General features: G+C 45.3%; 1 protein-coding gene across 2 annotated transcripts in view; it reads left to right on the forward strand.

Moving 5' to 3' along the window:
* The window catches only part of scn5lab (sodium channel, voltage gated, type V-like, alpha b), a 260,523-nt gene that overhangs the window by 168,541 nt on the left and 76,821 nt on the right, over nucleotides 1-15,161 (forward strand). The window contains exons 1-3 of one of the 2 annotated variants that reach the window (XM_043225868.1): nucleotides 360-480; nucleotides 1,609-1,962; nucleotides 6,521-6,629. In XM_043225868.1, coding sequence (XP_043081803.1) covers nucleotides 475-480; nucleotides 1,609-1,962; nucleotides 6,521-6,629 — 469 coding nt within the window. In that variant the 5' untranslated portion in view covers nucleotides 360-474. Of the gene's footprint in view, nucleotides 1-359; nucleotides 481-1,608; nucleotides 1,963-6,520; nucleotides 6,630-15,161 lie in introns of those variants that run through there. The other variant, XM_043225867.1, reaches the window with a different exon arrangement.

The raw sequence follows: 15,161 nt of genomic DNA on the forward strand, positions 1-15,161 counted from the left end.
TTAATTTAATAATAATAATTTAATAATAATAATAATAATAATAATAATAATAATAATAATAATAAATACAATTATAACCTGTGGTGTAAAATAAAACATTTTATAATCACATTTCGTGTAGTTTTTATTATCCTGTAATATTGTAATTTACAAAAAGCAATGTATTTCTGTCTAAATTTGTTTTATAATATAAAGAGTTTATAAATGATAAAATAATGATAATAATAATAAATATACATGATTTAATCAATAACTTACAAGAAGTCGAGCAGCATCATGCCCATGACTACGACTTTGTGTCTCTCAGGCGGCTCAGAAAGCACAAGAAACCGAGTCCATCTTGGCGGCTGACGTGTCGCCGTTCTCCTCACAAGACAAAGGAATCTGGACCGGAGGAAAAGCTCGAGACCGCTGTCTGAAGGAACGGAGGGCGGCAGCAGCGACAAATCAGCCAAGATAGACACTATAGAGGGGATGAAGGTAGATTTGTTATCCATCACTCGTTCACCTGTACGCCTTTTTATTCTGATAAGTGCACACCAGAATTAAAATGTCACGATCATTTACTTGCTCTCATGTCTTCTAAGATGTTCATTTACCAAGAAATTAAGCTTTTTGAGGATTTCTCTCCATATAGTGGACTTCAATGGTGGACAATTATGTGATGGTCCATATTTCAGTTTATAACACAGATAACCCCCGGTGCTTGATTCTGATTGGCTGAGCCGTTGTAAATTATTCTACAAAATTAGTTTACTTTATATGTTGCTCGTCAACCACTTTGTTCACACCACACCTGTTTCTGAGGAACCACATTGTTTGGTGGAAGAATAATGTTTTTTATTAACATCATTACATTTTATTTCGTGAAACCTTACTACACATATGTTATTAAAGCAATAAACCCAGTGAAGCCGTGGTTTACAGTAAATTTACTCTGCTTCGCGTCACGCCTAACAACACCCCTTAACTGTTAGGGCTTGTTGGGGCTTGTTGCTTTATTAAGTGCAGATTCAAAGAGCTCTGCATGATCCCAGCCGAGGAATAAGGGGTTTGTCTAGAGAAAAGTTCTGTCATTTTCTGAAAAAATATATCTGTGCACTTTTTGATCACAAACGCTTGCTCAGTCAAACCGTTGAAGACCACTATATGGAGAAAAATCTTAAAATGTTTCCTTTCTGTGCGATTGAGGAAATACATGAACGTCTTGGATGACACAGGGTGAGTAAGTTATCATCAGATGTGATATGACTCTTTAGCATCTTAACGCAAAGTCTATAACATACTCTGCTGACAGCGAGCTGTTTTGGTGCATGTCCCTTTAAATGCTAATGAGCTCCGCTGGTTCCGCCCATTTCTTCTGCGCACTAACGAGTATCACATCCAAAAACAGAACACATCAATCACTTAGAAGTCATTCTTGTTTACACCTGCACCTGCGTCTAGTGTGCAGCTCACTAGGGGCGGAGCTAAGGTTAAACTGTCAATCAACACTAGTGGGCGGAGCCTAGGTCAGGATCCCAGAATCTGAAATCGACTTGATTCGATGTTCTTTTAGGGTATGTGAAAGTGAATTTTGCACCCCTCATTTCGTCCTTGTGTTTCTAGCAAACGCACTCTCTGCTGGTCCGTACTCTGTCCCTACGAGCCCGACGCGAGAGTCAGGTCAGCATCTTTAACTTCCGGCCGCCGAACAAAGACTCTGAGGTGGACTTCGCGGACGACGAGTTCAGCAATCACGGCGATTCGGACAGCCGCGCCGGTTCGCTGGCTCTGCCCTGGAGCCGGAGACGGACCAGCGCTCAGAGCACCTGCAGTCACAGCTCGCAGTTCTTCTTCCCCAGCCTCAACATCAACGGCAAGCTCTTCGTGGCCATGGACCAGAACGGCCTCGGGGGCCCGGGGCCACTGTCTCCGCTGCCGCTTCCCGCCTGCACCATGGAGAAGGTCAAAGAGGAAAGCGTAAGTGGCTCGGTGCTTCCTGGAAATCAGAAACAGCTTGATTGATTAGTAATGGATGAAGAAGCACGGCTCCTGTGGACCAACCAGTCTCGTGAAGAAATCGAGATATTTCTACCAAGCATTTCATTTGTTTTGCTTAACTTGGTAATCACGTATGCCAATCAATAACGGTTAATTTATTGATAATTATCAATGAACACTTGCTTTTATACAATACTATAGCAATAATAATAATAAATAAACAAATAAATGCATTAATAATATTAATAATAAAAACTACAAACACAACAGTATAACAGCAACACTAATAATAAATAACAATTATTGTTGATCATTAACTGTAGTAATAATAATATCAACTAAATAATTATTATAATTAAAATAATTATTATTAATGACTAAATAACAATAACAATAATAATAACAATTTATAATAAAATAAATGTTAATCATTATGCATTATAATGTTTCATAGTAGTAATAATGGTGTTAATAAAATAATAACACAATAATACATCATATTAATTTTATTATTTAAGAATGATAATACATTTTTAGAAATATTTTGTAACATTTTAAATTTGTTTGATTGATTTATTTGTTTTAAATGGTACTTTAGAATATAATAATAATAATAATAATAATAATAATAATAAATAGTTATCAGATGATTGAACATTAAATTATTCAACTAGTCAGACTAAAGAAAAAAGAAACCTAACGAAACCAAGCCTTTTGTAAGAAGCATAATTATTTTTGTATTGTGGCATTTGCGAATATTTATTTCATATTTTTTCTAACATAAATTTGGTCGAATATGCCCATTTCGGTCGATTCAACTCTGAACGTTGTCAGTTTAAAACAAGCGAACTCAAGGTTAAGTGTTGTGTGACGAATCCTACAGTAGCTGAACGTTTCCCAGAAAGCTCCTCATCTTCTTCAAGGACAAACATAAGAGCTCCGGTCTCTGAACAGTCTCCGGTCTCTCCGTGTTACAGTACAGTCTCTAGCTGTCAGTCACACTGATAATATGCATTAAGCTCTTGCCTTCTCTGAGCTGATTTGGACGAGATCTTTTCTTTTTATTGGTAGACTGCAAACATGCTGTGTAATGATTAGTGTTGCATAAGAACCTCCACCTCCTCGCTCCAGCGTTTGCAAATGTTCATTTGTCTGCGCGTCAAACAGAAATAACTCAAAGACTCAGGTAGTTTTAATGCAATAAGTCTCGGGACCAGCAAACATTATGGATTTTTTATTGTCTAGACATTATGCATTATCAGATATTAAGCTGAAAGCAGCATAATCTAATGGTTTGTACAGTACAGAAGTTATTGCAAGGATATTGCATGGATTGCATCTGACAGAAAAAACTTGTAAGACCATGTCTAGGTCATATTTTACCCTAGAATCATATTTAGCTATATATATATATATATATATATATATATATATATATATATATATATATATATATATATATATATATATATATATCCAAAGCAACTAACAAAAAATGAACAAAGACAATTTTGCAAAAAACAACAACTATTAATTATTTGTGCATATTGATTATATTATTTATTGGTTTTAATTTCATAATTTGAATATATTTATTTAGAACAACAACAATATTACCAATAACAATAATAAACATCGTTATTATTATTATTTTAACTATAATGCATATTAAAAATTTTATAATTTTATTATAATATATAAAAAAATATATATATATATATATATAATAGATATAGTATAATAAATATTATTATATTTATTTATTTATTTTATTAATGTACTTCTTTTGGGGTGAAATGCATGCCAGACATGTTCTGAGCAGGTATGTGGAGTTTATTTTTATATATTTTATCTGTTCACATACAGTACAGACATATTTATCAAAACATGACTCAGCGGGCAGTGAGGGTCTGTGATTGGAGAGAGACGTCGATGTTGCTTTTCCCTGAAACACAAGTACACTTCCCAGAATGCCTTCTTATCAGTGTACTCAACGGCTGAGACTGAAGCGCCATACGAACCTCTTCAGATGCTATATGCTGCCATTAAACAGAAATGCACTACATGCCTAATTAGCAATTATTACAAGCATCTGTTTCATAAGTGACTGGAAAAGTGGTTTCCATACATGCATACTGTACGATACATGTAAAAGAAAATAATAATAGATAGAAGATAGTGTATGTTATTTATTATTATTATTATTATTAACTGGAAAATTGAATTGTGTGTGTGTGTGTGTGTGTGTGTGTGTCAAGCATGTTCTGCTTTTAAAAATATTGCATTTCTTACATGATTAAATATATAAAATATATTATATTATATATAAAGACACCTACTGATTCACAGCAAGAATACAGAGTTATACAATGAACGTGGAGCAGCTCTGATATCGAGAAATTATAACAATTATAAACATTAGTTCATACTGAGATATCTTGATTTATGACTTGATTGTTGTCTAATAAGAGACACATCTTTAGATAGCTGAGGTCTTTTTCTCGTCTAAGCAGAAGCAAAATTTCAGTTTGCTCTTCGTTTAATCCAAATGCAGTCTAGAGTGTGATTTATTTATTTTTTGACGTATTTAAAGTGATTTTTCTTTCATGTGAGCTTTTGAAATGGAAGCATGTCACATTCTGCCAGAAATATCTGAATTACTCAGAAAGGAAAGGAGTCTGAAAACTGTCTGGACCGTGTGATGGAGGCACGGATACCCCGTTGTCTTGGCGATGTAGTCATGGTAACGTAGCAACAGATGTTGAATAAGAGTCACAGCAGCAGCGTCTCACACACACACACACACACACACACACCGGTGTTTCCCGCTCGTCTGAACAGCAGGAGTGGGCGTTCTGGTGGGCCGCGACGAAGTGCTCCTGCGTCATTCCTTTGATTACCTGCGATCAAAAACACATTATATAATCAGAGGGTCATTGTTACAGACAGGCATCATACCATTGACTCGAAGACCTCAGATTAAAAACATTACAACAGCAAACTGATAAAAGCGTTTGACAAAAATTAACGCATTTCCCAAAACACCCATTATCACTGAAGACATCTGCTGCTGAAGGTTAATCGCTGCTTTTATTGGGCTTTTGTTTTGCACTAAACAGAATTGATTTTTAAATGCCATTAGGAGTGTTGCAGCCAAGTGTGTGTGTGCGTGCGTGTGTGTGTGTGTTTTGCGGAGTCAATAATACTATATAAAATAGTGTTTGCTGAGCTTTAGCTAGAGACAGGAAAATTGGAAAGAATTGAGAGTGGGGCTATCCAGAACTCCTTAACAACCACATAGCAACGCCGTGGAAACCACCAAGAAACCATCCAGTCACCCTAGCAACCATCAACATCGTTTAGAGCACTTCACAACTGCATAGCAACACTTGTGATACTCTCGAACTGCTGAAGAGCAATACCCTAGCAACTGCTCATTCATTTTAGCAACCACATAAACATGCTGTTAACTCATTCAAAACACTTATGAACTGCGCAAAACATTTACAATTACATTGAACACTGTGGTAGTCACATAGCAACACCCCAGCAACCAACCAAATACCTTATCAGCCACATAGCAACACCCTAACAACCATCCAAACGCCATAGTGAATAATAATGTGCCTAAAGAATTATTCAGAAAAGGTAGCAACCCGCACAGTGGCACTAGAAATTTCCTGCAGTCACCAACAACGCTATAGCAACCGCATAGCAACACCTTAGCAACCACCTAAACATCTTAAGGCATTACTATTATTAAAAATCATTCAGAACAGCACAGCAATGCAAGAAATGCACCTCGCAATCATCAGCATCAGTAGCAACACCTTAGATACCAAATAGATACCCTAGCAACTGCATGACAATGGGTCTCATTCACCATTCGCACGCACGCACTATTTGTGCATGAAACCAGCATTCGAACACGAAAAGCATTCAAACACAAAATTCACACTCAGTCCAGTCTTAATAAGCTATATAATATACAGTATATATAGACTGTATATAATGTATGTTTCATCTTAGGTTAATAGTTATATATTATATATACTTATACATAATTACCATAAATATACAATGCAAGAGGAAGAGAAGCTTCATTAAGCAAGCTATAGACCAAGCTGAGAGGATTCTCTGAGAGACGTTGCATGAACAGCTGGCTAATGAAAGCTCTAATAATTAGGACTAGGTTAAGAACAAATTTATGTGTGTGTGTGCACGTGTTGTGAATAAGGCAGACAGTTTTCGTGAGAAGTTTAAATGTGCATATATATATATATATATATATATATATATATATATATATATATATATATGAATAATTATTAGTGAAGTGTGCTTAAAATGATTTAGAACACTTAGCAAATACATAGCAACACCCTAGCAACCACCTGGTAACCTGGCAACCATAAACCTTGATCTTTTTTTTTTGTTCTAAAGCTTAGGTGTGATACATATAGCATGAAAAACACTGTAAAGTGAATTGCAGTAAAGAAAAACAACATTTAAGTGACTGCTGTCGTTGGTTTTTCAGGGACACAACTCCACCAATGAGCTAAGCAGTATGCTGCTGCCCCAGCTGCCCCAGGAGGGCCGAGACCGGGCCCTGAGCGCCACCAGCTACATCACTGACGCCATGGAAGGTAAGACGCGGCGCCTGACAGAAACACAACACAACAAAAGTCAACCAACCGCAATCTCACAATGCAACAATGAGATATCAACCCCGAAACAACTCCATGTGGCCATAAAATCCACACGAAATCTTTTCCAGCGAGGTGCGTGCGAGGACAGGAGAAGTGTCTCCATCTGCTCGCGGTTAATATCGTCCCCGAGGCGCCGCTCGCTGCTGTTATTCAGAGGAAAGGTGTAACCCTCCCCACTGCTGCTTCATCATGACACAGCCAGACTGTGATATCACCTGGGTGGCACAAGAAGCCAGACTCTTCCCTGAGCGTTTTAGCGAATAAATAATAGCGTAACAGAATGTCCTCGCGGTTTCAAATATGTTATACCCTATCGGGACAAAGTGTTTTAGGAAGCGAACTAGTGGACCGCCTGTAGAAGTTTGTGTATAAATAAATCAAGTGATGAATTCGTTTTCATAGTTTGCGACGTTCCTGCCGGGAAATGTGTGAAGGCTCATTTAGACCATGGATGACAACGATAACTAAATGTCCACACAACTGCAACGATAACAGCACGGACGGACGATATCTTTAGATCGCTATTTTTCGGACCAATCAGAATCCACCCAAGTTTAACAAACTTCAAGCGTCAGATGACAAAACTGAAGAGCAGGGTTATAATAAACGGAAAAATATCGTCCACTGATGTGGATGCTAATTATTTTTATAGCTATCGTACGCAGTGGAACGACATCATTGGAATCTCGGAAATTACGAATTTAATGTGGCAGACGACAAAGCAGCAGTGCGATTTATAAGTAACATAATGTTATCGTACAGCAAAGTGAATGCTACGTATCGTTATAGCTATCGTTAAAGGCCCGTTCTCACCAAGGACAACAACTATAATGTTTTAATAATGCTGTAAGAACAGTAAAGCTCACACAGCGAAGAGTCATATCGCTTTCACGTTTTTATCTCAGCCAATCAGAATCCTCCTAGTTTAACGAAAACCGAGGATTTAAAGTTGCGTACGACATAACAGCACTTATAATAACGGAATATGTATTTATATCCCGAAGTGAATGCTGAATATCTTAATGTTGTTCCAAGCCCCAAGCAAAAAGCAGAGTAACTATATGATAACTATTTTTCACAATTTTTTTAAATTCTACGAGGATAGTAAAGTTCACACAACAGCCGAGTTTAACGAAATTTGGTATTTAAAGCGACAGAAGACATAACAGCGATTTGCCCTTATGATATAGTGAAATATTATCATCTTCCAGTCTGGATGCTAATTATCTTTAAAGTTAAGTCCTTATAAAAACTATAACGGTAATAATGCAAAGGAATGACATTGTTGGAATCGCCTTCAGAAGTTTTTACAGCTAATGAAAAACAAAACTTTGACAATCAGAATCTACCAGAAAGAGTGTGATCATATAAAACGACAGATGAAAAAAACAACAGAATATGCTTGTGTTAACCAAAATGATATTGCTCACTGGCACGGACACGAATGTCCCTTTCTTTGCTAATATACAGTAGTCATCGTTATAGTACTTGAAGTGAAGAAACAGGAGATTATTCATCGGGTTATGCACCGGGATTCTTCATCACAATCAACTGAAGACAGTTTTCTGTCACACGGTTAGTGTGCTCTCCTCACTAGAGGAAATGAAATGTCACCTGTGAACAAAAATGGCCCATATTTCTGAGTCTTTTCTGGACTCTTGATTGGTCAGCACAAAAGTTGCTAACAGAAGAAGGCCTGAGCTCACAGGGTCTGAGTTTAGATCTGCTAGCATAAGAAAATGCCAATCCTCATTATCACGCATGTGAAAGCTGACACGGCAGGACAGCAGCAGGCCAAATTTACTGTAATGAGCACGTTATGTCAGATGATGCTTACATACGTGTGTGATAGATTGCCAGTTACAGCTTACTGATTTATTTGTATATAAATGTGCTGACACCGAAACAGCCGTATTGCAAAAATACTGAGACATACCCTTTGCAGGAATTCAGAGTCATTCATAATCATAGTTTCTGCCGTAGTTTTACTATTCAGGCCGTTTTGTACTGTGCAGTTTTCAGCATTCTGCATGGAAATTCCCATTTACTACTACAGGAGTAAAATCATTTATTACATTACTACATTCGTAACTTTATTGAATAAAAGCTGTACCATAGTTTTAGCCTAAATAATGAGCAGCTCCGGATCAAACACAGATGAAATCTAGAGACTCGTGCAGTCCTGTAGAAAAAACACAGGCCCCATAGAAACAAACCAGACATCCTAGCAATCCCCTAGAGACAATGCAACCACCCTAGAAATCTCCAAGAAGCAATGCAGACACCCTAATAAACAATGCAGACACCTTAGCAACCTCTAGAAGCAAATTGGTCACCCTAGAAACCCCCCAAGAAAGAATCCAGACACCCTAGCAACACCTTGGCAACCCCTAGAAACAATCCAGAGACCCGTGCAGTCCCGTAGAAAAAACACAGGCCCCATAGAAACAAACCAGACATCCTAGCAACCCTCTAGAAACAACTCGAACACCCTAGAAACCGCAAAGAAACAATCCAAGCATTCTAGGACGCCCATAGAAACAATGCAACCACCCTAGAAATCTCCAAGAAATAACCCAGACATCCTAGCAACCCCCAGGGAAACAGCGCAGACACCCTAGCAACCCCTAAAAAACAATCCAGAGACCCAAGCAGTCCCCTAGAAAAAACGCAGTCCCCATAGAAACAAACCAGACATCCTAGCAATCCCCTAGAGACAATGCAACCACCCTAGAAATCGCCAAGAAGCAATGCAGACACCCTAATAAACAACGAGACACCTTAGAAACCTCTAGAAGCAAATTGGTCACCCTAGAAACCCCAAGAAAGAATCCAGACACCCTAGCAACACCCTGGGAAACAACACAGACACCCTAGCGACCCCTAGAAACAATCCAGGCCCCATAGAAGCAACACAGACACCGTAGCAACCCCTAGAAACAATGCAACCACCTTAGAAATCTCCAAGAAATAAGGCAGACAGCCTAGCAACCCCTGGCAAACAAACACAGACACCCTAGCAACCCCAATCATTTGAATTTCTTGAAAAATTGACGTAGTTTGAAAGATGAGACTTTCAAAGATTCAGACATTGTTTCTTATCAAAAGTAACAGTAAACAAAACAGGACAGAAATAAAATTTGACTTGTGCAGTGGTTAAAACAATGCTTTATTATTTTTTCGTGTTCAGTTACACTTATATATATATATATATATATAATGTTAATCATGACTTTTGTTTGCATTATATATGTATGTGTACTGTATATAGATTATGAATATATAAATACACATATACAGTATATATATATATATATATATATATATATATATTGTGGCGAGGCAGAGGAAGCACAAGAGAAACAGGTGCAGTGAAAACCCGGAGGGTGTATTTATTAGACAATACACAGGAAGGTGAGCGGTGAGTCCGTGCGAGGCGGGCGGTGAGTCCGGGGTGGTGTAGCGTGAATCCGGTGAGTGCAGCGGTGAGTCGCCTCTGTGTTTCCGTGCTTAGTAACGTGAGGGAGTCCACTGTGAGGTAGTAGGGGAAGTAGCTCAGGCAGGCCCGTCACGTTGTAGCTTCTGGGAGACAAAGAAAGAGACAACAGGTTAGCTTGCGCTTTCCGAGTCTCGTGGCTCACTGAAGCCGCCGCCTGGCCGGGCTTATCTGGCCCGCGGCTGATGAGCTCCAGGTGTGGCGAATCCGTCGTTGAGTGGCTGGTGTAGGTGTTCCGTGTTTGTTCCCAGGGCAACGCTGATCGATCCTCGACGCTCGTCACACTCCCCAGCGCTGTCCTGGTCCTGGTGGATAAAGCAGAGCGTAATAACGGGAAATTTGGGGTGGGTGGGGAGTGACCCCTGACAGACCTGCAAAAGCCGACCACATCCGCGATAGGCCGTCGGCGTTGGCGTTGGCTGTCCCGGCGCGTGTTGCACGCCAAAGTGGAAGTCCTGGAGCGCGAGGAACCAGCGGGTCACCCTGGCGTTCGTGTCCTTGGCCCTGGCCATCCACTGGAGGGGTGCGTGGTCGGTAAGTAGGGTGAACCGCCGCCCAGGAGGTAGTACCGCAGTTCCAGGACTGCCCACTTGACGGCTAGGGCCTCCTTCTCCACCGCGCGTAGTTCTTCTCGGCGGGGTCAGCTTCCTACTGATATATAAGACCGGATGCTCCTCACCCTCCTGGATCTGGGACAGCACGGCTCCCAGACCCACATCAGAAGCATCCGTCTGTAGCAGGAAGGGGCAGCCGAAGTCCGGGGCTCTCAGGACAGGGTCTGAGGTGAGTGCGGCCTTAATCCTCTGGAACGCCTCCGCGGCCGGGTTCCACAGAACCCGTTCAGGCTGCCCCTTCCTGGTCAGGTCTGTCAGAGGGGCGGCTATGGAGGAGAAGTCGGGGATGAAACAACGATAGTACCCTGCCAACCCCAAGAAGGCGCGTACCTGGGTTTTGTTGGTGGGCCTCGGGTCTCCTGGACCGCGGTGACTTTACTCTCCTGTGGCCGGATCAGTCCTCGCCCAACTCGGTAACCCAGGTACTTCGCCAAGAGCGCCAGGTGACATTTCTTGGGGTTGGCGGTGAGTCCAGCCCGTCAAGATCCCGGCACCCTCCGCAGGCGCTCCAGATGGTCTTCCCAGGTCTCCGAGTGAATCACAAGGTCGTCGAGATAGGCTGCGCGTACTGTTGGTGGGGTCGGAGTAAGATGTCCATTAGTCTCTGGAAGGTGGCTGGTGCCCGTGTAGACCGAAGGAAGGGACCGGTATTGCCAGTGGCCGCCGGGGTGGAGAAAGCCGCTTTTGGCTTGGCTTCCTCTGACAGCGGAACCTGCCAGTATCCTTTGGTGAGATCGAGGTGGAGATATACCGGGCCCTTCCAAGACGCTCCAGCAGTTCGCTCACACGGGCATGGGATATCCGCTTAACTCGGAGACCTGGTTGAGTCGCCGTAGTCATTGCAGAAGCGGAGGGTGCCGTCCGGTTTTGGAACCAGGACGATGGGGCTGACCACGGGCTCGCCGATGGTTCAATCACCCCCAACTTCAGCATTTGGTTTACCTCCTCCTCAATAGCTCGCCGACGAGCCTCAGGGATCCGGTAGGGCCGCTGCCGGACGATGACGTCGGGAGGGGTCCGGATCTCGTGCTGGAGGAGGTTAGTCTGCCCGGCGTGGGCGAGAACACATCCGAGAACTGGCCGACCAAATGTTGGAGTTCCGTCTTCTGTCGCGGAGCGAGCAAGGCGTTGGTGTCGACGGCATCGGGCCCTCCTGAATGGCGAGTGTGGAAAGGTGTTCCCTAGTCCCCACCCACTTCTTTAACAAGTTAATGTGGTATATTTGTTCGGTAAGCGTCGACGGTCTGGTTGGCGGACTCGTAAGTAACCGGGCCAACCTTTTCCAGGATGGTATATGGACTCTGCCAGGTGGCCAGGAATTTGCAAGCATTGGTGGGGACTAGTACCATGACCCGTCGCCGACCTGGAATTCCCGGGTTGTGCAGGGCGGTTATAGTGTCGTTGTTGTTGCTGCTGGGCCTGCGCCATGTGCTCCGCGCGACGAGGGGCATCACCCGTTCAATCCGGTCCCGCATGGCTTGGACGTGTTCTACGACCGACCTCTGGGCATCCGGCTGCTGCTGCTGCTCCCAGGCCTCTTTTGCCACGTCCAGCAGGCCTCGCGGCTGTCGGCCGAACAGCAACTCGAATGGGGTGAAGCGGTGGAGGCCTGGGGCACCTCTCGCACCCGAAGAGGACGAGGGGAGCATCTGGTCCCAGTCCCGCTTGTCCTCGGAGACAACCCTTCTCAACATCTGCTTCAGTGTCTGGTTGAACCGCTCCACAAGTCCGTCCGTCTGGGGGTGGTACACTGAGGTGCGCAGCTGCTGGATCCGTAGCAGCCGGCAGAGGTCGGCCATCACTCGGGACATGAACGGGGTGCCTTGGTCGGTCAGTATCTCCCCGGGTATCCCCACTCTGGTGGACAGGGTGAAGAGCTCCTGGGCGATCGCCTTGGCGGTGGCTTTGCGGAGTGGGATGGCTTCGGGGTACCGGGTGGCGTAGTCCACGATCACCAGGATGTGTTCGTGGCCGCGGGCAGACCTCGGCAGCGGGCCCACCAGATCCATCCCGATGCGCTCGAAGGGCACCTCGATTATGGGCAGCGGGATAAGTGGACTAGGGGGAGGTGGCCGGGGCGAGGTCTTCTGGCACTCGGGGCAGGCCTGGCAGAACAGTTTCACATCTCCGTCGAGCCCCGGCCAGTGGAAACGGTCCCGGATCCTCTTGATAGTGTTGGCGGCCCCGAGGTGTCCGCCAGCGGGTGGGCGTGGGCGAGCTCCAAGATGGTGTCCACTTTCCTCGGGCACCACCAGGAGCCGCTTTCTCCCTCCCCCTCCGCTGGGCGACACAATAGAGTAGGCCGTTCTCCACAATAAAATGGGGAAGAGGATGGGGGCCGGGCCGCGTCTCTTCTCCATCCATGAAATGTACCTGGTTCCAGCAATTCTTGAGCCGGTCATCCTCCCGCTGAGCCCGGCCGAACGAGCCCCCTCCGACTACCTGTTGGAACACATCAAAGAATACATTAGTAGTATTCGGAGGGGACTCACCATCTCTTCCGCTGTCCGATGCTAGGAGAACGGCAGGCGGCGGCGGTTTCCTCTCCTCTCTCGCCTCTTCCGGCGAGGGCTTTGGGGCTGACAGGCTGTGTCGCGGTGTGTAGCGCCTCCTCGAAACCCGGCCAGTCCCGCCCGAGGATGATTGGTACCGGCAGGTCCTGTACGAGGCCCACCTCCAGGGGCCAGCTTCCTCCTGTCGCTGCCACGGTGATGAGACGGTGGAGACTTTCCTGGTGTCCCCGTGGACGCAGGTCAGTGGCAGCCGCTTCCGGTTCCGTGCGCGCTGGGTAGGAGGCGGGACTGAACCAGGCTGATGGTACTGCCAGAGTCAAGGAGGGCTCTGAACTTCCGTCCATTCAGGCCGATGGGGATTTCGCGCGCGCGGGGAAGCTCCCGGTGGAGACTGCAGCCTGCCAGCCACGCCTAGAGGAGTTGGAAGCCTCTTCGGTTGGCATCGGCTCATCTCTCACGGTCGGGACCGCCGCCTCCCATCGGTCGCCGGTGCCCTCCGGCGCGCGTCGCTCCTGGGACACCCTCCGGGAAAAGATGGCGCCCGCTCCCGCCTCTCGACGCTGCGCTGCGGCTTCGCCAGCTCGACCGCCTCAACCAACTCCATGACGCTCTTGGGGTTTCTCATACCGACCGCCTGGCGATAATTCCGGGAGAGCCCGCAGGAGCCGGTCTATCACCACCCTTTCCACAATGATGGCGGGGTTGGTGTCCCATCCAGGAGCCAGTGTTGCGCTAGCCGAGTAAGTTCGGCGGCCTGGGTCCTGCCGGCTGGCGAGACTGGAAGACCCACTCTTGGAAGGCTTGGGCTGCGCAGACCGGTGATAGACCGACCCTGCCCAAGATTTCCCTCTTTAGGTCGTCGATACATTCGCCAGGTCGGCCGGCATGCTGAAATAGGCGCGCTGGGGCTCTCCTGACAGCAGCGGGGCCAACGCGCGTGCCCAATCCCTCCGGTCCCATCCTTCCGTGGTTGCGACGCTCTCGAACATCTCGAGATATATTTCAGGGTCATCGCTGGCGGCCATTTTGGGTAGCAGCTGTGTGGCTTGCATCCGGGGATCAGGCACGACGGGCGTGGTTGAGTGGCGGCGCGGAGCAGCGAGCTCCTGCTCGGTCTCGTTCTGGCGGGTAGCCAAATGCTCGACGATCTGTTGCTGGCGAATGGAAACCTCTGAGAGGCGTTGGAGGAATTCCTCCATCTTCGCCGGGAAGCGAGCGCTTGCCTGGGGGGAAAACAAAGAGAGAAGTTGATGTTGTGGGGAACCTTTAATAGAGGCGGCGATAGCGCTCTTCCTTTTTCTCTTTGTTTCCTCCGTTCTCTTGCGCTTAAAAACTGCTCGCATTCTCCACCACTTGTGGCGAGGCAGAGGAAGCACAAGAGAAACAGGTGCAGTGAAAACCCCCGGAGGGTGTATTTATTAGACAATACACAGAAGGTGAGCGGTGAGTCCGTGCGAGGAGTGCGGCGGTGAGTCCGGGGGTGGTGTAGCGGTGAATCCGGTGAGTGCAGCGGTGAGTCGTCTCTGTGTTTCCCGTGCTTAGTAACGTGAGGGAGTCCACTGTGAGGTAGTAGGGGAAGTAGCTCAGGCAGGCCCGTCACGTTGTAGCTTCTGGGAGACAAAGAAAGAGACAACAGGTTAGCTTGCGTTTCCGAGTCTCGTGGCTCACTGAAGCCGCCGCCTGGCCGGGCTTATCTGGCCCGCGGCTGATGAGCTCCAGGTGTGGCGAATCCGTCGTTGAGTGGCTGGTGTAGGTGTTCCGTGTTTGTTCCCAGGGCAACGCTGATCGATCCTCGACGCGCTCGTCACAATATATATATATATATATATATATATATATATATATA

This window comes from Puntigrus tetrazona, chromosome 24, assembly GCF_018831695.1.
Source record: "Puntigrus tetrazona isolate hp1 chromosome 24, ASM1883169v1, whole genome shotgun sequence".
Lineage (NCBI taxonomy): Eukaryota > Metazoa > Chordata > Actinopteri > Cypriniformes > Cyprinidae > Puntigrus > Puntigrus tetrazona.